We start from the raw sequence: 23,142 nt of genomic DNA, 5'->3' as shown, positions 1-23,142 counted from the left end.
GATGACTCCACTAGAAACTTCACATTCAACCTGGTCGCTTTGATAACTCCCTCGACAAAAACATATTACCATGTTGCAAACTGGGGCCTAACGATCAGGAGTGAAACGCAGCCTGTGCCAGAGCTATATGGGACACACCGCTAGTTCATGGTAGTACCATGAGCTAAAACTTAAGCAAAAATCCTCAGAAACGGATAATTATTACATTCACAGCAAGGAGAACTCAGACCTGATTCTGTGCTTTGTGCTTTAACCTGTGAAATGGGGCCCCAATTCACAATCACATGGGGGGGAAAGTATTTACAAAGCTGCAGAAGCTTGTAGGGATATTTTGTTTGGGTTTTGTTTGTTGTTTTTTTTCTTTTTTTTTTTTGTTTTTTTTGTAATTTTAGGTACTCTTTGAATTCTCAGCTTTCCTTCATAAGCCCTGCCATTCAAAACCACTGGATCACATCACAGATCAAGGTTCTCACTTGTTCTGCAATACTAACTATGTATCTAAAGCCTTGTGGATGTACAGGTACACAAGACTGAGAAAAAAATATTTTGCAGGTTTGAAGCTGAATTATTTCCAGAAGCTGTGAGTGCTCTACAACTACTAGGTTTTTCAGATAAACTACCACAACACAACACGCCAAATTAAAATTTACCCTGCCAAACGGCTCAAAAATTCCTCGAAGCATATCTTCAGTTATGTTGAAGTGTAATGATCCCACATAGAGCCTCATAGGACCAGCACTGCCCTTCTGCAGGTTATTTGCCATTGCTGCTGCTCTGTTTTTCTCTGCCTAAGAGAAGGAAAAAAGAAAAACTCATCTTTTGTAAGAATTTAATAAAAAACCCTAATATAAGCAGTAGACACCTACCAGATGAAAACTAGGAGGTTCACCGAAATATACAAGCTGTTGTATTATCTGCACACTACCCATTGGACTCTAACTTAAAATCTACAAAATCCAAGACCATGAGCAAGTATAGAGACACAGCTCCCAAAAGCCTTCAAACTGAACAACTTAACGCAGAATTCTGGCTTGTATCCAGTAATTTCACCCTTTACTTTTTACATACGCTGGAAAGTATACATAATATATACTGCAATGTCATTATTACTACTTTCTTAACATCTGTATTTTCAAAATGCATTTATATCACTTTGAATTGCTTTAATTTGCCTGTTAACTATGGGAAGCAAAGGTCCATTTGTAATTGGCTTAAATAATCATTCTGGTTAAGGTTTTCCAAATGTCCAATGGTAACCAAATTTTCAAAGTCTTCCAGCAAGATAAGAGGCACCACTCAACAGGAATAAAAATGAGGTTTACAGCTCCTTACCTGTGATGCTTGTACTATGATTGGTACACCCAAGACTCTCTGTCCAGTTAGTCCTATTGCCAGAGGCACTGAACTAACATCAACAAATTCTACATAAGCAATTCCCTTTGAACGCCTGGAATTTCTATCTGAAATCATTCGCACATCCCGCACCTGAAAGGCAAGCACAGAAACGCTGTTAGAGAAAACGCTGTTAGGAAAAAAACCTAATGCAGTCCATTTCCCAGAAAGGTATTAATAACCAATTAATTACAAAGCCATTGGCTTGGCAAATATGCTGCACATCTAGAGTAGCATAAAGCTACCTTAACACACACATCCCAGAGGCAAGCTAGCATTAAAAGCTGCCAAAGTCAAACGCAGTATGCTACGGGAACAGGAGCGACAGAATGCTTGCAGCACAGTAGTGCTTTAAGCCAGAACTTACAGGTGATGGAACAAAAAAAGTTTTTTAAAATTAAAAGTTAAACTAGTTTTTAAATTACACTATAACTGATAGACCTATCCGCAAAAGACTGAAACCTCTGAAAAATGAAGCTGTTTGAATCAGAACTGCGTTGCCATGGTTTGTATCACATCACATGCTGAACAATGAACTCCTAATAAATTATGTTTTCATGTTCAGAGCCTTTAAGTATTAGTTGGTCATCATTCATCTCCACTTTCACCTGTATAGGAAGCTCCAGAAAGCCACTTACTTATAATTCTGCAGAACACCAATCCCGTACTAGGACAGCTTGAGGCACTGTTCATAATCATTTTACCCTCCTCCCTATTAATTACCTTCCCTACTGTAGAGAAAAATTCTTCCAGGTCTCTCGGTCGAATTCTTGCAGCCAGCTGCATGCAGAATACTGTTCGAGCATCCCTCTCTTCAGGGGTAAGATTATCAATAGGTTCTCTGGAAAGAGGAAAGTTCAGTTAAAAAAAATCATCTGAATTAAGGTAATTCATCTCTGGACCATGCATGAAGCTTTAAATAATCAGTACTTCAAAGTCTGATGGGGGAAAAAAACACCTGCCATGTTACAAAAGGCAGGGTCAAGAATAGGGAATACCTAATATTAACATAACAGTAATAATATATTTACTTCTTTAATATGCCCAAACATCCTATTTCAACTGTAAGCATTAAATATGACTGGAGAATTGTATTTTAAGTACAGAAGTCCCAACTACACAGAGGTGCCATTTTGCTGCTGTCCAGAACAGGTAACAGTACCACTAGGGAGCCTGCAGTCAAAAAGATGAGACGAAAGGACAGGAAACCAAAGGAAAAGGGCATTAATTAGCACAGACCAGCTGTCTGAACTCTCAGCAATACTGACATCTATACAAACATAATCCCCAGTCTTCACTGTATAGTTTCAGCTTGTTAACCCACAAAAAGTATGAATAGTACATAATTACTCTCATCCTTGACACCAAAAGCACTAGATTAATTTTATTTCAATACTGATCACTAGCTGAAATTAGGTGCACCACTTTTAAGGTGTTAAACCTTCAAATCTAAAAACCCTGACTTGTACTTAAGTACAGGACAGAATTAGTGTGCTGGATCCTGGACTGTCTCCAGTCAAGTAATATGCATTTATATTTTTATAAATGTTAAAAATCACTGCGAATACACACAAAAAAATTAACTAAATTATCTCAGTAAGAGTTTGCTAATAATTAAAAAAACAAAGCAAGATTTGTTAAATTTTACTGTGTTAATTTAGAGAATAATCTCATTAGCAGCTATCTAAATCCAATCCCCTTAAATGAGAAGCCTAAGAATGAATAAGCACCTTCTGGATTTCAAAGGTACCCGGCTTCTCTACAAGTAACATCAACACATACTGAACAGGAGAGAGAAGCATTTGTACAGTACTTTTCCATTCCGTGCTAAAGATTATTAAGCAGAAAATCTAGCTAATTTAAATCACAATTAACGGGAAAAAAGATTGTGAATATAGAAACACAAAAAGCAAAGCAAGACACGTTTTGCAAACAGACATTATCTACAATTAATTGTACACTGTTACTGGTGTGGGGGGAGAGACAGTTTATGACACAGGGTCAAAGCAACATATTTTCAATGCTCTCCTCTCACGGGCTTTCTGAATGAATTCCAGCATTACTTGGGGGTATAAGCTGGAGAGCAAGTAGTCGTGCATTATTTCACAATTACTTTTCCAACTTCAACTGGACAAAAAAAACCTCCCAAACGCGTAAAAATTCCTACCTAACAGGGCTCTTGTCTTTTCTGAAGGGACTTTTGCTTCTGGAGCGTCGTCTGCTATAAAGAGAGATCAACAAGATCGTAAGAAAACTTTCAAACATACCAGCCTGATTTTAAACAAAACCTGTTAATGATGCAATAAAAAGTAGAAAAAACTCAGAGACCTTAATTTGATGCTGTGAGGCAGACCAATCTTCCCTCTGATGGCACTGTTGAATTTTGGACCAGAGCTACGGCAAAAGCAAAGGCAGACGTTAGTCACCAGAGTACCTGGACTCAAGGCTTCCTGTCTGTACTCACACTACATTGCAAGCGCTCACCCACCCTTGCCCCTGAACTTGTAAAAATTTCCCCTCGCAGCACCCAGAGCATGCATAAGCTATGTGCAGCACTCCAAACCCTCAGGCACAGAATATGCTCCCTGCTCAGTTTTATCTGCATCACAAAATCCCAGAATATGCAGGACTCCAGGGAAGAACTGAATCATGAGCCAGACAGACACGGCGCATTTGTATGTGCAAAATATTCTGAGCTACACTTACTGCTGTCATCTTCTTTACATGCTTTTTTTTTGTCCACATGCGTATTCTACCTGCTGATGACTGCAAAACAGCACCTGAACGGCCTGGAACTCAGCCTCAGAGTTTTGAGCAAAGTGGTGCTGGCAGGACGATTTGCTCAAGCGTAACATTTTAAAACTGAAAGTTTCATGAAATTTAAGGTGCAAGTGGAAATAAGGGACACATTCACTAATGTTGTCTCAGCTCTAGCCACTAAAGTGCTACAAATACACAAATGCAGCTTCCTTTAAGTAAAGTTCTTAATGGACATCAAAACACAGAACCATTTAAGGCACCAGTTAACCTTATATAGACATGTCACCACAGAAGGAATTCAATCTCTTGGCTGAATCTAATTTTAGTTCTCCAGGCTTCACAGAGGCTGCTACAACAAATGGCAATCTGCCCATTGCTTCCATGTTAAGGACAGCCCTCTTGCTAGTTATCGCGGCACAGGGTAAGAGACTGTAAGATTCATCCTATCATGTTCTCCCTGAACTTGATCTCCTTGTAGATACAAGGCAAAGAACAACACCTGTTAACGTTCTTCCTGCATATCCACCGAACGGCAGAGGCACTGCTGCAGAGACAATGCTAGGGGGTTTGTCTTTCCATCTGCACAGAATTGATTCCTTCTGCCGTGGCTATAAATTGATGTGAAAACACCCTGAAAGACATGGCAGTCTGAAGACATTAAGTAGTCTTCCACTAAATCCATTTAGCCAACCAATTTCTCTGATAAAAGTCTTCTTGCTACTCAGTGGAGCAGTAATGTTTATAGTTAAACTCAGCACCCACAACAAGGAGGAGGATGCCCGTTTTTAAACATGTCATGACACTGGCGGAAGTAGTGGGCCAAGATCCAAAACCGTGCTGGCCAGGTTAAAGCAAGGGATATATAGCCCTGTATAACACTGGAAAAAAAAATAAAGAAAAAAGACCATTTAGAAACTACTTATTAAGAGAAAATAAGACATAAAGAACAGGCACATGTTGAGATGAGATCACTGTTAATAAAAAACAGACTTCTTATTTTGCCTAGGATAAATTACTCCATTTCCTACTCAAATTCAGACAAATGACTGCTGAGAGCGTTCACGCAGGTTCTCCAATGTCTATGACACATACTGGCAAAAGCTGCATCTGGAAATGTTGGTACCAAGTCCAGAGGCTGGCCTCTTATCAGAGATGGGATTACCTTGCATCTTCACCCCTCCTGATGTAATGGTGTTCTCCAATTCAAATGTAGCAAAACAAACCAATTACAGTGACTCAGAATATTAACATGCAGACCAGCTCAATGATGGTCAATAATCAAGACCATGAGTTTTTAAAAAAACAGTGAAAGAAATGTTTTAAGTGTTTGTCTAAACCTAATGAAAAAGCCTGAGATACACAATAACAGTTTTCAAATATATGTACAACTTCTGAGAAAAAACAAAACAAATCAAAAAACCCCACACAACTCCAACAATCTCTTTTCCATTTTCACTCTTGACAAATAAGTAGTATCTTATTTACGTGACTACATGGGAGAAACATTAGAAAACCCCAGCAAACTGAAGCCATAACAGACCACTGGAACAGACTGAGCAGAAAGCTGCCTGGGACAAGCTGATGGCCCCAGTTACCTTCTGAAGATCCTTTTCCAACAGTAAATGCAGGATGCACTTCTGTGGGCTTTTCTAAGGAGGCTTGCTTGTAAAGCTGTAGATCTCAGGGGACTTTTCTTCTTTCCTCCTACTGCCTAAGAACTCTTTGCAATCGTTGCCTGGTTCCTGCTATCACATGTGGAAGTACCAAGGCACAAGCAATTTATGTCTAGGGGTTATCTTCTTCATAAGCCAAATGCACCAAGTCCTGTGTATAGCCAAAGCACAGCTAAGTCCGTGTTTTCCTAAACCTCCGTGATGCCACATGGCCCCAGAACAAGTCAGGTCAGAAGACAGACAGTGAAATATCAGCTTTCACCTGCTCAGTCGTATCCAAGACTCCAACAAGAGTCTCAGACAAGGCAAGCTCTGGCTAACAAAGTCTAGGAGAAGCAAAATGAACTTTCAGTCCTCAGGTAATAACTGCTTTCCCAGCAGCTTTGCCCAAACTCTTGGTTTCAGAATAGCAACAGGACAGTCTAAGTGACTTCTAGGGTACGTTAACAACAGCTGGGATCTGGCAGACAGATGTCTAAGCAAGAACACTTGGTCAACTTCTCTCTTCTAAGAGACCCAATAATGTAACTGTAAAACACTTAAGGGACAAGATACATGAGAATAGTAACACTAAAAAACCCTGTGAACACTAAGCAACGCAAGCCAGTCACACAGTTTTAAGAAATTAAAACATTTAATCACTATCTCATCCTTAAAGCTGACAAATTCAAAGCCTTCAGGTTGACCATGGCACACTCTTCTTTTCCTTCAGAATTACCTATACTAGACTTTCTCTCCTCACTATTGCAGAGACACATCCACATCACCCCCAGCAGCAAAAACATCTCGGTTTAGAGATAGTAGCGTGAAAATGGGCCTTTATAAAGCAAATGAGAAAGATCACAAGGAGAGGAAGAGTAAAAAATAGGTTTTTTTTTAAAAAATGCAGCCACAAAGTATTTTGACCTATATGTTGCAGTCAGCTACAGCACTACCTGCAGTAACACCAACTCAGAACTGTCTGAACAGCCCCACAAGGTGAGACTCCAGATTTAAATTCTCCAGCCAGTGAGAGCATTCTGGTGGTTATATTGAAACGCTGAGCTGATGGCACTGCTACAGAGACAGTTTCTTCATATGGAAGCACGATTTTTGGTAGATCCAAAGGTATCTGATCCAAAGGAGGCTGGTGATGCAGGAGGCTTCGTCTCCAGAACTTGTGTCCCCCTGAAAGTCAGCACCTGTTATACAGCTTTTAAAGGCGAGTCTCTGCATTGAAGAGTCCTGAACAGGAAATTAAGAGTTCTTCTCCCTCACATCTTCTCAAGGCCTTCTCTTTCACGCCTTCTGAGCCAAAACTAGGATCTTGGAATCCTGTTAACATATGTATCACTTCAACAGCATCATCCATGACCTACAAGTGAACGACAGCCAACTGCTGGCTACGCAACAGTCAGTACCAATGCTTCTAGGATGCACGTAGTTGCCCTGTACCAATCTTCCACCAAACTATTTTAAACACTAAAATTCTGCTTGGTTAAATGAAAGCAACAATTCAGAAACTGAAGCAGAGAACACAACACTGCCAAACCAATAAGCACAACCTCAATCTCCTGTCCCCTGAGGATACATCTTGCCTTTTTCTTCACTCTCAATACCAGAGAAATTGCCTAGAACAGCTATGGAAAAGCATCAGAACAATGAAAGAGACCCCTTGCTATCATTTACCTTCCTGACACAACATATCTTGATGCATTAAAAGAGGCATGGGTTGTTGTACTAATGTCCATACTTTCAACTTCTACTTGAGGAAATTATTTTGGAAGACCGGAACACTGAAGCTCACAAATTTCTCCAGGTAAAGAACCTTCTCACCCAGTGACGCCAGGAAAAACAAATAACAAAACCCTCTGAAGCAGCTAGGAGAACACAGCAACGCCCAACCAAGCGATGAGATGAGGGACATCCTCTCCACGCATGCCACACTGGAGCTGAGAAGCGTGGCAGGCTCCACATACGGAAGAAGGCTGAAGATCTTGATCAAGGTTCTCTGTTTATGAGGCAGTCTGGAGAACAGTGGCACTGGCACAACCCAGCTAGCTCCTGTCATCTTACAGGTACCAAAATGCTGCGGAAAACATGCCAACTGTGCACAGCTGACATCTTCATCGCTGAAGCCCAGAGCAGCTTTACAGAGGCTCTGACAGGCCTGACACTTGAGACAAAAAAAAAAAAAACAAAAACCAAAAAACTAACAGGGCTGATGGGCTCTACGATCCCCGAGTACACAGGACCGATGGAAGCATGGGATGCCACTGTATCTCAGCAGAGCCAGGAGGTGCAGTATGTTTTCATTATGAAAACACCAACATCCAGGTGACTTAGTGCAAAATGAGATCCTGAGACCTCAGGCGTTTTTAGTTTGCATTCCAGGAGTACCAGAAGGAATGTGTTTCCTGGATTGGGACCCAGCCACCTAGAAAAACATTCATGCGCAGAAAACTGTACAAGCCTGCAATCTGTCAGAAGGTAAACACTGTCTCCAACATCTCGAGAGGTTTCTCCATCGCAGATGACGTTACATGCCATGATTAAAAAAATGTATCCTTTCCAAATGCCTGCTTCTGCCAGGATCTTGCATTGTGAGATTTGACAACAGTTGAGATGACCCGGACAAAAGCAGACACGAACAGCAGCCTCGGGTAATCAATGAAGCCAAGCATACTGCCCAGTTCTGTTTTTCTGCTGCTTTGAAGGCAGAAAGAGGTGACAAGCAAAGTGGAGGGCAGGAATACAGAACAGCAGGAACACAGAATAGATACCGATGAAAAAATGTTTTTTGAGAACTGATTTACAACTGTCAGGAACTACCTATAGCGGAAGTTCTATCAAGCCAAAGACCCAAGAGGAACTAAAGTCTGAGAAAAAAGCAGGGCAAATCTGCAACGTGTGGGCTTGACTAAGACAAGACGCTTCCGGTCTGGATGCATAAACACAGGAAGCGTTCATGCAGTAAGTGTTCAAGAGCAGCAACCCAGTAAAAACCTTTAGTAATACAAGCAAAAGGTTTTATGATCCTGTAACCAAAGTCATAGACTACTGCTCATTTTTTGACAGTTAAACCATCAGGTTCATGTACTGAAGATAGTTAGGACATGTAGAACTTGCTCGTTATTTTAATTCTGTGATAAACTTTGTTTTCCAGTCAGTTGTACACATTCTTTCACTTGCTTTTGCACCTTTCTGCGTTCAGGTAAGAATGAAAACTAGCAGGAGGAACTGGATACCTTATCATCCTCCTCTTTCACTCTGTGTTGACAAACACTCCGTATTTATTGACACTCTTCAACCTTAACCTCTCACTTTTTTTTTTTTTGAGATGATTAGTGACCAATTTAGAGAGCAGAGAGTGAAACTTTAAGCTTCCACACCATACACTGAAGCAGCACACATGCAATTCTACATAAATAACCTACTAGGGACTTCTGTAGCGGCCTCTGAATCTGCGATCTCTACTTCTAGAACGGCTGCGTCTGCGTTCTTTGCTTCTGCTCCGTTTCCTTTCCCGGCTTCTGCTCTTTTTCCTTTCCCGATCGCGGCTCCGTTTGCGTTCCTTACTTCTGCTCCTCTTCCTGTCATGGCTTCGACTTCGGCTCTTGCTCTTTTTTCTCCTGAGAAAGAAAAATACAACTTTGGTTACACATGTAGCTCAGTGTTATTATTTACCTCATATTCCACTTCCTCTAATCTGATGCCACAGACATTGAAAGGAAAAAGCTTCTACCTGTTGGTATTTATACAAGTTTCTTTCGCTAAATGGGTGGTTAAGCATGTCAGCAATCTTTTAAAACTTATCATGTGCAACAAAGTGCTCCAAAGCTAAAGAATGCTTCCAGGAGGAGCAAAAGGATTGAAAAAATATTTCCTGCATTAGATCTAGTACATACTAAATGCAGTACTTCATGTGTCTTTCAAACATAGTTTAAATACACCACCACAATGCTAAGAATAATTTTATTTTTACAGCAAAGTAAAACAGAACAACAAAAACAGAAAGGAAGAGGCAAGCCCGAGGGAAACAAAGGCTGTTTTCTCTCGATACTCCCTGCCATCAGTCTTAACACACCAAGAGTTCTGCTTCCTACTTGCTACTCCCACTCATAAGTCACTCGCTTTTTTAAGTCTGTGGCTCTTACAAGTTTGGGGCAAACTGCAGATCTTCATCATTTTAACCGTTTACTTAGAAAATTTAGACTTTTAAAATCTGTAAGTTAACTATACCTCATATCCGAAAACCAGTGAGCCACTGTTCCATGCTTGGCAGACTACTTTTGGGTTATTTGACAATTTTTTTTTTTTCCTCTATTTAAGTTCTGGACCATACAAACTTAGTCTCCTAGTTTTTGAAATATATGTGTATGCATACATAAAACACACATTAAACAGATGCTCAAGCAATTACTTAAGACAGTAATTCACCTCAAATTAAATTTTGGGAATAACCAACTTTGGTGCTAAGCTTTTGAAATTCAAAACATCCTTCGCTACTGAATCTTCCCTCTCCTCCTTTTGGTCCTCCTGATTACATACACTAGCTTTTTTCAAAGCGGTCACTCATACACTTAAAAGCTTTGTGTGCCACCCTCCCCTTTCTAAAAAAGTTAATCCCTGTTACCTTCTATGGCCATGTACAAACTAAGACTTCTAGTTCGTTTCAATTACTAAGGTAAAAATCTCTCAGCTACTTCACGTAACTGTACGTAATCATCACCAGCAGCTTTTGCTCCCCAGTCTCCACCTAGGAAGACCCATTAAAACTACCTTAGTATTTATCTCTCAAGACAAATATTTTGTGATTTGGTTTTAAAAACTGGAATATTTCATTTTTAATTGATTATTTATCTAAAATACCCCATCAGTTTCTCTAATATTTTTGTACGGACAAAGCTGCTGCATCAAAAACCAACATTCAGAAGCTTCACAATCTCTGGTAAGATCACACCACCCAGAAATCCAGAATGATCTGCATCAGCATCACTGAACGACACTTCCTACTGTAACGCAGTTTGTGACAGTCAGGCACACATAGTCTCTCCCCACTAGGATCCACCACTTACCACTATCTCCCTAAGTTAAAACCCTCAAACACTATTGTAACAGCTCCAAAAAATACTACCTGTAGCTCAATACACTGGCCAGTACCAGTAACTGCAGCTGGTCTTCAGTACAGACAGCAACGGTTCACTGTCCAGCTGTGAGCTGAACCCTCTCTGCCTGCAAGGACTCTGAACAGTCAAGATCCAAGTTCTGCCTTCAATCACGACTGAACTGGACATACGGTACAGACATCTAGTAAAACTGCAGATTCTTAATACTTCCAATTTCTAAACCAGAAATTCAGTATGATTTGACAATTATCGAGAGCTGCACACTGAATCTAATGTTATTTTTTAGTTGTTGATGTTTGCTGTGGATTATGGTTTTCCTGACAGTTTGAATCTTCTTTCAGTATTGTCCAAGTGAAGCAGATAACGAATATCTTCTAGATACTGACACTCCAAATAATTTAATTAATAAGCAAAGCAAGAAGTCTTGTAAAGCCTATATACACCTTCGTCTTCAGCAGAGTACACTGTCACAAGTCACGTACAAAATGGTGTGGTTCATGCTTTAAAGATTCAGGGGAACAACAGCTGTATCAAATCAAAATTCTGGGACAAAAAGCTTCATACTGTCAGAGAACTGCACTACAAGAATAACTAACCTGCTAGCAACTGCTAACTCCCCTGAAATGGGGAGATACCATCGGAGCAACGTTTCTGAACAGACACGAGGGTACAATCAGGAAAGCAGAAAAAGAGATGAAGCTCCATACAACAAATAACATTGCAAGACGAACAGTAGCCAAACACCTTGACTTTCTTCTATTTTACAATATGCATTTTTTTCTAAACTTAGCCTGCTGTTTTTCTGAATTAGAAATACAAACTCAGAGCGTACAGGTCCCACCTGAAAATGGGACCATGTCATTAACAAACGTCATTGCTTTAGTCTTACAGAGGTTACAGCAACTAAGGAAATGAACTGAAATGCATTCTAGTATTCTCATAATTCTACCAGGAACCAAGGACAGGACAAATTCTAAAATTTAAAAATTGCTGCTTTTCTTTCAGATCCCGGTTCATATTTTGAGACTAGCTATCCAAACAAAGCAGGGTTTTACATGCCATGTATATATATTTTAAAGCAATAAAACCTCAGAACTTAATATTGGGAGCAGCTGCTTTTGACAGGGTTTTAGGGGTCTCAGTATTTAGCATGAAAATGATGTTCACAGTATTGTTTAAAACGCAGATATAGGGTGTAATCAACTTTAAATTATTAGATTCCAACATAGGTCCGATGTTGGAATTGGACTTCTCATTTCCCAAATATTTCTACACCTGGGAAGAAATGTTCTTTGGATCCCTTCTGCATTTCATCTGTATGATTTCAGAAGATGACAACAGCATACAAGCCGACTTCTGAAGTTAGCTGTATATTACAAAAACGCACTGGTTACTCTTTACTCAACTATCAAATTCATCTTCCTACGTCAACCATCTCATCACCAAATGATGCTTGTAAGCTATTGAATTTATTTTACAGACTTAGAAACCTTCCATTTATTTGGAGTATTTAAGAGACTCTTTCATGCAAAGCATTTTTCTTCAAATTTCTGATTCGATTCCAGACTGTTTGGGCCACCAGCAGGTGTTCAGACCCTGGAATCACACCTCCTGAAGAAGGTGGGCTTGAACTCCCTTTTTTTAAAAAGGTTATACTGTAATAAACTTTAGATTAGAAACAAAAAAATTTAGAAATTTTGAGAAGGGGGGGAGGGTGGGGGAGTAGAGAGAGAGGATCCAACACCCTAAATCTCTTCAAGAAAGCACTAATATCTTTCAATGCTTTGAATTGTTCCAAATCACAAAATTCTACACCAAATGAATTTTTAAAATGCGAAATCCATTGCACTGCTAAAGCAACAAAGAAATTCAGCATGTCCCAAGTCCATGTTATTTTCTGATGCTAACATTAAATGTTTCCACAACTTTGATGACACCAGTGACAAGGGCGTATCTACATTTGTAAACAAAAGAAAATTTCGTAATTGCTGCAGTTGCAGCAATTGCAAATCTCAAGCTTTTCCATTTTACTTCCCTAAACACGACTGACATGCATTGGCAAGTTTACAAGAAGTCAGCAGCCTCCCCCCAAATATAGAGAACTGAGAAAATCCTTACTTCTTGCTGCGTTCTTCGTGGCCATTGGCACTGCTCAATTTGTTCTCATCCTAAGCAGGGTTGATAGAAGAACATCGTGAGGACGAAGCGGAAACATTTCAAGTGGTCAAAGGGTAATGGGAATAGGAATAAGAAAATACAAAACAAAAATTTTAATACTAAATTACTTGTTTACAGTTTAACGTGGAAAGCTTTAGAAAATTTAGGTAGGCACGTTTAACCACTTTGCTGCTTAACTTTAAGTCATACAATTACAAAATACAAGACTTACATCATTTAAAAGTGTATATTAAATTGTAGATACTTCCTTACATGGTTTAGAGAGCAAGTTATCCTGTAGAATTCAGCACTCAAGTGGTTAAGTGTTATTTCTATAAAATGTAAGAGGAAGTTTCAGGTTTGTGTTTGTGTGCCCCTCTGATCAGTACCAAGGCTATATCACTGCCTAAGCCCCAGTGGCTACGCTAGCAGCCAGCCACTATGGATTTCCTGTGACCGATGCCATTCCCGAGATCTTCGCTCATTTTCGTTGAAGGGTTGTAAGAGCTTGATGTCACCTCTGTCACACATCTCGCCCTGAAGCAAACAGGGATTCACACTGCTTTAGTAACGTCGACTCCCAAGAAAGTCATCAATAATCCACCAGTCCAGCCTAAACATTCCCTATTTCCATACCTGTTTACATGGAAAATATCCATGTTAAACCACGACACAAGACTTTTAACATAACAATTTACAAATTTCTCTTCAAGATTTTAACGTAAGTGCTAAATATTACATAAACTAAATATACCACTTAAAACTTACAAATGCTCATCCATAATTCATTACATGGCTGTAATAAACACTGCAGAATAGCCTAACAATAGCTGCTATATAACTTATATACTTGCTTTACAATTTAGTCACATCAGTTACATCAGAAGAACAATTCCTAAGCGACTTAAACTTAATACACATTTCTTGTGAAACCAGTGCTAAAGCATGCATAACGTTAACACTTCACCACCATTTGGTGAAAACCAAAAAAAGACAGTATGCATTTGCTGCTGGTTTAGGTAAAAAACATCACTATGCTAATTAATAAAAATTTTGCACAAAAAATGACATTTCCTAATTAAACAACTAGAACAGAAGAATACAAGAGCTTATTTTAGAATGACACCGCAGACTGTGATACTGTCTTTTACTTGCTAAGAACATTCTATTCAGGGGTCCAAGAATTTCCGTAAATTCGTTCACTCAGCAATTGATTTCCATCTGCCCTGTTAAGAGATTAGTCGCCACCAGTCTTCTGCATTAAAAGCAAGTCCCACTCTTCTTGCACTGAGCAGACTGTTCAAATATTTACTTGCCATGTGACTGGTGAAAAGGTTATTCTTGGAACCCTGCTGTTTTCCCAAACCACTGCATTCACCTTGTTGCTATACCAAACTGGACCTGGCAATTTTAGGTGTGGTTTTTTTTGGTTTCTTGCTTTTTGGGGTTGTTTTTTTGTTGTTGGGGTTTTTTTTGGGTTTTTTTGTTTTTTTTTTTTTTTTTGTTTTGGGTGGTTTTGGTTTTTGGGTTTGTTGTTTTGGTTTTGTTTTTTTAAACCTAGGGGACCACGGTACAGCGATACGTCACTCAATTACTACCTTATGATTGACAGTTCACACTGGAATCAAAGGTGAATTCATGGGAGTAGAGGTGAGATATCGTTAGGCAAGTCTACAAAGAGAGATAGATGGGCATTTATTCATCACGCTGAAGTGAAACTACTGCACAATATAATTACATTAACAGTACATATTTACTTGTAAGTTACATGTAATGCATCTCCAATAAGATAAATCATGAGGGCTCCAGGGATGTTAGTTTACAGTTCAGCAGTAGTTTCATGAATAATGCTAAATTAAGGTAAACAGGACCTCACTGGCACATTTTTCTCACCTTCTTGTAAGGAGCTTCAAGCATTGCTTCAATATCAATATCATCAGCCATTTTTCAGGACACCTGAAAGAAGAAGCAAAACCCACCTGAGACAGAGAACACCCTCGTGCTTTATATTCCAAAGGCTTTTGCTTAAGAGGCCACCGCTGCATCGGCTCAAACTCACAGAGCACTGCCTCAGCAGACACCTCCAATAAGAACTGGAATGAAGCTTTGCCCGGTGAGATGATAAAGGATGTGACACAAAGCAATTACAGCTGCGAACAACAAAACCCTATCAAACACAATTAGCCAGTGGAAGCCCCAGAGGTATTCCGTATTCCACCTCTCTCCTTCAAAACAAAGAGCACGGATCATTTATGATACAGAAACACAGCTACGGTGCCCATCTTGAGAAGTACTAGAGCTTGACCAGAGGGCCCCAGAGAGACAGGTAAAGAACAGAACAAACCCGTTCACAGCTTCCTAGCATTTGCTGCCATCCCATTCACTAAGCTGAAGGCTTAAAGTGAACACCGTGGTCCTTTAAGAAATGCGGCCTCCTGCATGACAGGGGCCACAGAACCAACAGTTATGATTCAAGCATTAAGAGTTACTAAAGCATACACAAGAGCCATCCAGTCTGGAACTCCAGGTTTCAGACAAAAACTATGCCCCATGCCAGGTAAAACTAGTCACCATAAGCTTTTTTTTTTAAATTGTTGCTCTTATTTTTCAAATTCAATCCCCCAACGTAATTTTGTGTTTATTATACTCTGAATCCCTTTGACATTTGATTTCCTTTCCCTATGCAGGTATGCTATTAAGAACCTCTCAAGACTCTCACCATTATAGTACAGAGAGTCAACTTCCTCAGATCTCTTAATATAAGTTTCTCTTTCTTAAGCTCAAAAATGGCCAGACCTCTATATCCAAGTCAGACAGCCCAACAGTGAAGTTTTCCTGCATTATGTGCCATAAAATAGGTTTTTAATCCTACAGGTTAATTCTTGCACCTTGGTTACAGGCATTGCTGCAGGAACTGCGCTGTCCAGAGACTTTGCCAGCATAATGAAATCACTCCAACATTTCAAGATCCTTTAAGCTGTTCACTCATCACCTCAAAACTGAGAATATTACATCAGAGCTGCACCACATGTAAGAATCGAGTCACGCCCCCACCCACATCTGACCCTTGCCCATCCATACAATCAAGATAAACCACAACCCTTCAGCAATATCAGAGCACTGGCGGTTCATACTCAACCACTTAACCAAGGCACACTGACCTCATTTCCAAGTTTTACCTCTTGGGCTACACTGCTATCACTTACAAATATCATCATCCTTAGTTGATGGGTAATGGCTCAATTTTACTTTTTACTAGAGTATGTACATTCCTGGTTTCAGTTCATCTACATACATGCATATGATTTAATTCACCGCTGCTGTATCAGTATTCGCTATGAACAAGCACATCAGTTTGATTAAGGACCATCACAAAGCACCAGGCCAAACCCAGGATTCTACAAGGAAAGTCACACTGGTGACAACTCCCACCCACAATTCCGTTTTCATATGTATAATTTAGCTAAGGTATCCTTCTACACCTGGGGTGGGATCCTTCACCCTGAAGAAGGGTGGCCAAAGGGGGACAGGGGCCATGACAGGCACGGCCAAACCACGAGTGGCACGGAAAAGCGACTAGGGGATGACTGTTACTGCATTCACCCAAACAGTCCGAGCGAATGAACCATCATCCGGTGGGTTCAACACAAAGGTCCTTATTCACACAGCATTAAGCCCTGGAATTCACTGTTACAGGGCACTGTGGATGCTAACAAAGAAAAAAAACCCACATGCAGTCTTCAAAACACCCAAAACAAAAAAAGCACAAAAGTTTACAGAAAAAGCTTTTCATTAAACAAAGACATGCCTTGTGACCCTGAACCACAACTAGCTGACGACTAGGAGCACACAGAGAGAAGTATCACTGTACGACTGCCCTGTGTTTATTCTTTCTTAGGCATTTATTCTGGGCCTAAGATCCATCACAGACCAGATCCTCCGTTACACGGACCTTCGGCCTCACCCCATGCAATCTGCCCTTTGTACTCCGTACAAAACACTGTCATTGCTATAATACCACGTTTTTATCAGAATACCTTCCGTTCACGTAACACAGACCTACTATTGACTTTGTAATTCGTGTAACAACGCTTATAATTATTAGTCTTTTAAAAAAAAAATCACAAATAATAGCCCTTATTAATTTCAAATGAGTAGAAAATAATGACAGATTTTTCAAGTATCTTTCATTAAATACTGAAGAAACTCAAAATAACTTTCATAAAAGCCTTTCAGCTTGCTCAAAAAAAGCTGCACACACCTGACATCTCTGTAGAGGAAAAAAACAAACCAAACAAATAAACAACCAACAACCACCAAAACTCCAAAACAAACAAGGAATGAACTCACTTGACACTTTGTGGGACTACAGAAAAGCTAAAGGGACATGAAATTTACTGCCACTGATCCAGCCAGTATTTTGAAGGCAGATTCCGTCTCGTTTTGCTGTCTTATATTACGCACAAGGAAGTTAAAAAGCTCCTCTCCTCGAAATTATTTGCTTTGGTAATTCCAAGAAATGACAATTCCACTCCTGCTTTGCCAGGAGCCTCCTGGAGACGCATCGGGGAGGCTTACGGAGAGCACCGACGCTGCGGGAGGGGAGCTCCGCGCACTCCCCGAGCGATCGGAAACTGACGGCTCCGGGCTCTCAAGCCCAGGGCTGCGCCCGACCCGGCCCGCCCCGACCTGCCGGGGCTGCCGGCCCGCCCCGCGCCCTCCGCGGCCCTTCCCTCCCCGCCCGCCCGCAGCGGCGCGGCGCTCCCGGCGCAGGCAGACCCGGAGCCGCTCCCCGGCGCTCCGCCCGGGCCCCGACAGCTCCGGCCGCCGTGGCGGGGCCGCAGCCCGGCGCGGCCGCAGCTGGTGGCTCCGCACAGCGCCATCGTGGGGGGAGCCGCGGAGGGACACCGCCGCGCGGGGACAGCCGGGCCCGCCCGCGACGTGGCCATGGGAACAACCAAACCCCACACGGCCGGGCCCCGGCCCCGGCGCAGCCCCCCACAGAAGCGCAGGGCGGATACCGGCGGGAGGCCGGCGGCAGCCCCCGAGGGCGGGGGACGGGGCCGCCCAGCCGGGGAGAGGCGGCCATGGCGGCGGGAGGGGCGCGGGCCGCCCGCAGGCCCGGGCCACAGCGCTCCGCGGGCCGGGCCGCGGCTCGCCCAGCGGTGGGGCCCGGCCCCCGCCCGGCAGTTACCTGCGCCGCGGGCGTGTGCTGTCCTCGCTCGAGCGCCGAGCTCCGGCGGCGGCGGCTCCCGGCTCGGGCGCTGGCTGCGCTGACGGCGCGGGTCGGGCCCGAGGGCGCAAGAGCGCTCTCACGGCGTCTGAGCCGCAGATTGGGGGCGCCGCTGGGGCAGCCCCGGGGCGGCGGGGGGGGCGGCGGCGCGGCCGCGGCGGGCGGTGCGCGGACCCGGCGGGGCCCCGGCTCTGGCACCGGCGGTTGCTCCCCGAAATGGCGCCGCCGCGTCTGGCTGCTCGCGGCTCGCCGCGCGGCACGGGGGCGCCCAGCGCGCGGCGCAGGGGCTCTCGCGAGAGGCAGCGCCAGACAAGACCCCGCGCGCCCGCGCCCGCCGCCTCTCGCGAGACGCCGCGCCCGGAAGCGGCGTCACAAACTCTCGCGAGACCTCGGCCGACGGGTGGGGCCGTCACGCGACTGCGCACTCTCGCGAGAGCGCGCGCGCCCGCCTGGGGCGCGGCGGAAAGGTCAAAGGTGACTCGCGGGGGTGACCCCTGGCCGCCGCCCCCCGCAGGGCCCGGCCCGCCCGCTCCAATGGCGACACCCGCACCCCGGGCCCCCCCGGGCCCCCCCGGCAGCGCTGGGGCGCTGCGGCCTTCACCCGGCCCGGGCCCGGCGCCCCGCGGAGGTGTGCGGGCCCAGGCGCCGCCCCGCAGCCGGGCAGGGCAGCGGGTGCGTGTCCGTGCCTGCGGGCCGTGCCGGCCGTGCCTGCGGGCTCGGCGCGTCCGTTGTGCCTTTGTCGGGGGCACCGCCGTGCCCTGGGTCCTGCGGGGCGTTGGGGGCTGGAGCCCCCGCACCGAGCCCCACGGGAGGGAGCCCTGTCACGGCCACTTGCCTTCTAGCCATCGGTGCAACTCCTCCTCTCCCCGGGTTTTGTTCTGCCGTGTGCCCCAGGCTCTGTCCTGGCCGCACACAGGTGTCCTGTCCGGGTTAGGCTTATTGGCTATGGAAAGTGGGGGTTTTTTTTCCCTTCTTGAGCACCATGTAGCCATAAGTGGTTTTATAGTTCCTTAACTCCAGAGGATGTGTTTGCTTTTTAAATGTTTATTGCACTATACGGTTACTGGAATAACAAGAGTGTTCCTGTGTAGACAGGCCATTTAACATCTGTGTCCCAATTTCTGCCCACATCAAATAACCTTATACTTGCTGCAAAAGAAAACTAACACCTTTCTTGAGATCCCAGCTGACCCTCACGCTGACATTTCCAGCGTCAGCACGGCCTCTTGGGTGGCAGTGCCAAGTGAGAACCGTGTTGGGGATCCCACGCCAGCGGAGGAAAGCCCGCTGCCTTTTCGACAGGTGAAAAGAACTGAACTTTTTTGTTGTTTTTCACTAGGGCTGGGGGTCCTAGTGGACAGCAGGATGACCATGAGCCAGCAGTGTGCCCTTGTGGCCAAGAAGGCCAATGGCATCCTGGGGTGTATTAGAAGGGGTGTGGTTAGCAGGTCGAGAGAGGTTCTCCTCCCCCTCTACTCTGCCCTGGTGAGGCCGCATCTGGAATATTGTGTCCAGTTCTGGGCCCCTCAGTTCAAGAAGGACAGGGAACTGCTAGAGAGAGTCCAGCGCAGAGCCACGAAGATGATTAAGGGAGTGGAACATCTCCCTTCTGAGGAGAGGCTGAGGGAGCTGGGTCTCTTTAGCTTGGAGAAGAAGAGACTGAGGGGTGACCTCATTAATGTTTATAAATATGTAAAGGGCAAGTGTCATGAGGATGGAGCCAGGCTCTTCTCAGTGACATCCCTTGACAGGACAAGGGGCAATGGGTGCAAGCTGGAACACAGGAGGTGCCACATAAATATGAGGAAAAACTTCTTTACGGTGAGGGTGACCGAACACTGGCACAGGCTGCCCAGAGAGGTTGTGGAGTCTCCTTCTCTGGAGACATTCAAAACCCGCCTGGACGCGTTCCTGTGTGATATGGTCTGGGTAATCCTGCTCCGGCAGGGGGATTGGACTAGATGATCTTTGAGGTCCCTTCCAATCCCTGACATTCTGTGATTCTGTGAACTGTTGTGACAAACACACAATGCGTGTAAGCTGTGTCCAGGTCAGGACGTCCCTGAGCTGCTGGCGCTGGAGCCTGAGAGCACAGGAGGAAGCATCACATGCGCTTACCGTGTTGAAATACTTTTGTCTTGGGCCAAATGGACGATGGTCTGGGGTAGCGGTAAAGATTTGCTGTTTCAAGCTTGTTATTTATTGTAGGAGAGAGGGATAGAGCAGATGGGGTCATAGATTGGGCACGGGGGTGCAATTGTTTGTGTTCCTTCATGATTGGTTCTTCTGACGTTACAATTTAACAGCCTCTGTGGTCTGACCTCCCTCCCTGTGGCTGAGGGCTCGACAGGACTCATTAAGCTTAAGAGTAACAGCATCTAACAGCGTTAGGGCTGTACCTGCTGCCAGAAACTACACCCCCTGACCACTGCCTGACAGCTTTTTAGTCACTATGGTCCCGAGAGTAACTTAAATTGTCAGTGCTCTGGTGTGGCTTTCGGCCCAAGCCCCTGCAGATTGCTGGAGCCTTGAAGCTGAATGGTTTAACTCGGAAAGTAAGTAGTGTTTTGTGAAACAAAACCCGCTTGTCTCATTAACAGCGCTTTGTTTCCCCTGGGAGCCCACAAAATGGCTCATTTGTATTTAAATTTAATAATATGCAGTAAGTTTTGGCCAATTGTTCGACGTAGTGCAGATAACATTGAGTGGGTTTCCTGCTGAAGTCGGCACCAGATAAGCTGGGGGTTTTAGGTTTTTTGTTTTTTCTCCTCTGAATCTGAAACAATGTAAAGGGAAGTTCTAAACAACCTTTGCCTCCTGAAATGATAATTTTGCTATTGCATGTAGAAATACTTAAATCAATTAAGGTATAAGAACTCAGGCCCATAGATTTCCAAATGGAAACCTGTTTTCACCAAAACTCCCAGGCTTCTGTGTTGTTTAATGTAATTTCTAACAAAGTTCCTGCAGCGTTAATAGCCTAAAAAGATCCTGAAGCTCTTGCATAGAGTTTCCAAGTCTTTCTAAGCTGAACTGGTCAATTGAGTTTGGGACATTTAGGAAAAATGAGCTGTTTAAAAATAAAATTTAAAAAAGCATGACTGTAATAGGTCTATTCCAACCTAATCATTTTTTGTACGGGGTGGTTGTAAACAAAATTAATAATTTTCTCAAAGACAAAATGAGGTTTATTGTGGTTGTTGCCGTAGCGCCGCGCTGGCTGCGTGTCCCTCACCCCTCTGCCGTCGCTTGCTGCTCCTTGGCGCTGCTCCCAGCCAGCCTCCCGAGGGTCAGGTCTGACCAGCTCCGCGGTCCTTGTTCCCTCGCCATGTGACTGCGACTGAAGTATGTGCCCAGGCTCATGCTGGTGGTTTCCTGGGGGTTTTCTTTCCGATCGTTTGCCTGTGGAGCCGGGCTCTGGAAGGAGGCCACTGACGTGTCTTTTTTCGTCTACTCCGCTGACACACCCCTCGCCCTTGGCTGATGCTCGGGTGGCGTGGGAGGACAGATGAACCCGACACACTTAGGGCTGGGGACTCACAGACTGGGTGGGGTGGCTAATGAGGGACCTTGGCTGGCAAGCAGCTGCACGGGCTCCGTGTCCAGCCCCGGCGCTGGCCCTGGTGTGTGGCAGTGCTGCCCTGGCCGATCACCGTGGACACTGAGCTCCGGGAGGCTGTTGGGGCGGTCGCTGTGCGGTTGGCTGGATTCACCGCTGGAGCTGGTGGGAGGCCTGGGGGAAGCTCTCAGTGACACATTTCCTAACAAAAGTTTTCCTGGTTGTGGCTTGATCCGTAGGAGAGACTGGCTCTGGCTGCGGCGCTGTGGGGGCACGGCGCTGTGGGGGCACGCTGGCCATCGCCCATGTTTCTTCATCATCCCTGACCCTGCCAGGAGCGCCAGGGCGTTCGCTTAACGGGTGTCCCTGGGGAGATGCAGAGGGTCTGGGGGGGTGGTGGTGGTGGGGGAGTCGTTCGTGTTACCCCGTGCTGTGGATGGTGGGAGGCATCTCACAGAAGTAACAAATAAAAAGGGAAAAAGGAAAGAGGGAAGGGGAGGGGAGGCAAGGGGAGGGGAGGGAAGGGAAGGGAAGGGAAGGGAAGGGAAGGGAAGGGAAGGGAAAAGAAAAGAGAAAAAAGGGAAAAGAAAAGAGAAAAAAGGGAAAAGAAAAGAAAAGATGAAAAGAAAAGAAGAGAAAAGAAGAGAAGAGAAGAGAAGAGAAGAGAAAAGAAAAGAAAAGAAAAGAAAAGAAAAGAAAAGAAAAGAAAAGAAAAGAAAAGAAAAGAAGAAAGAAAAGAAGAAGAGAAAAGAAGAGAAGAGAAGAGAAGAGAAGAGAAGAGAAGAGAAGAGAAGAGAAGAGAAGAGAAAAAATAGAAAATAAGAAAGAAGAAAAGAAAAGAAAAGAAAAGAAAAGAAAAGAAAAGAAAAGAAAAGAAAAGAAAAGAAAAGAAAAGAAAAGAAAAGAAAAGAAAAGAAAAGAAGAAAAAAGGGGGGAGGAAAAAAAAGAAAACCGAAAACACGGGTGGAAGCCAAAAGGTTAGTGCTTTCCCACACCGGGAGTCGAACCCGGGCCGCCTGGGTGAAAACCAGGAATCCTAACCGCTAGACCATGTGGGACCACATGTCTGCAGATCTCGCCGCGCCGCCTCCTGCCTGCGCTGCCTGCGCCGCCTCCTCGTCAACAGGCGGGGCTGGAGCTGACTGAACTGAAGGAGGAGGAAATGGCAAAGGCAGCCCGGCCTAGAGCGGCACAGAAAGCGGGGAAGGGCCACAGACGCGCTGCTGGACAAACCCCGGCGACCCACAAACAAGGAGGTGC

General features: G+C 44.3%; 1 protein-coding gene and 1 non-coding gene across 4 annotated transcripts in view; both read right to left on the bottom strand.

Annotated features, from left to right (window-relative positions):
* Positions 1–18,455, bottom strand: part of RBM39 (RNA binding motif protein 39) — a 31,995-nt gene extending 13,540 nt beyond the window's left edge. For 2 of the 3 annotated variants that reach the window (XR_011049812.1, XM_068419582.1), the window contains exons 1-9: positions 18,285–18,455; positions 14,984–15,046; positions 13,052–13,101; positions 9,242–9,436; positions 3,721–3,786; positions 3,560–3,613; positions 2,116–2,233; positions 1,333–1,485; positions 651–788 (exon numbers count right to left, since the gene is read on the bottom strand). Coding sequence is in view for 2 of the 3 variants with exons in the window: in XM_068419582.1 (XP_068275683.1) it covers positions 651–788; positions 1,333–1,485; positions 2,116–2,233; positions 3,560–3,613; positions 3,721–3,786; positions 9,242–9,436; positions 13,052–13,101; positions 14,984–15,034 (825 nt within the window). In the remaining variant the exon portion in view is untranslated. The remainder of the gene's footprint in view (positions 1–650; positions 789–1,332; positions 1,486–2,115; positions 2,234–3,559; positions 3,614–3,720; positions 3,787–9,241; positions 9,437–13,051; positions 13,102–14,983; positions 15,047–18,284) is intronic. The other variant, XM_068419583.1, reaches the window with a different exon arrangement.
* A 4,413-nt stretch (positions 18,456–22,868) lies between these two features.
* On the bottom strand, positions 22,869–22,940 carry TRNAE-UUC (transfer RNA glutamic acid (anticodon UUC)). Its single transcript has one exon. It is a non-coding gene; the product is annotated as a tRNA-Glu (tRNA).
* Positions 22,941–23,142: the final 202 nt, after the last annotated feature.

This window comes from Nyctibius grandis, chromosome 28 (genome assembly GCF_013368605.1).
Source record: "Nyctibius grandis isolate bNycGra1 chromosome 28, bNycGra1.pri, whole genome shotgun sequence".
Taxonomy (NCBI): Eukaryota; Metazoa; Chordata; class Aves; order Nyctibiiformes; family Nyctibiidae; genus Nyctibius; species Nyctibius grandis.
The sequence above is the reverse complement of the archived record's forward strand: the minus strand, read 5'-3'. Positions and strand labels throughout refer to the sequence as shown.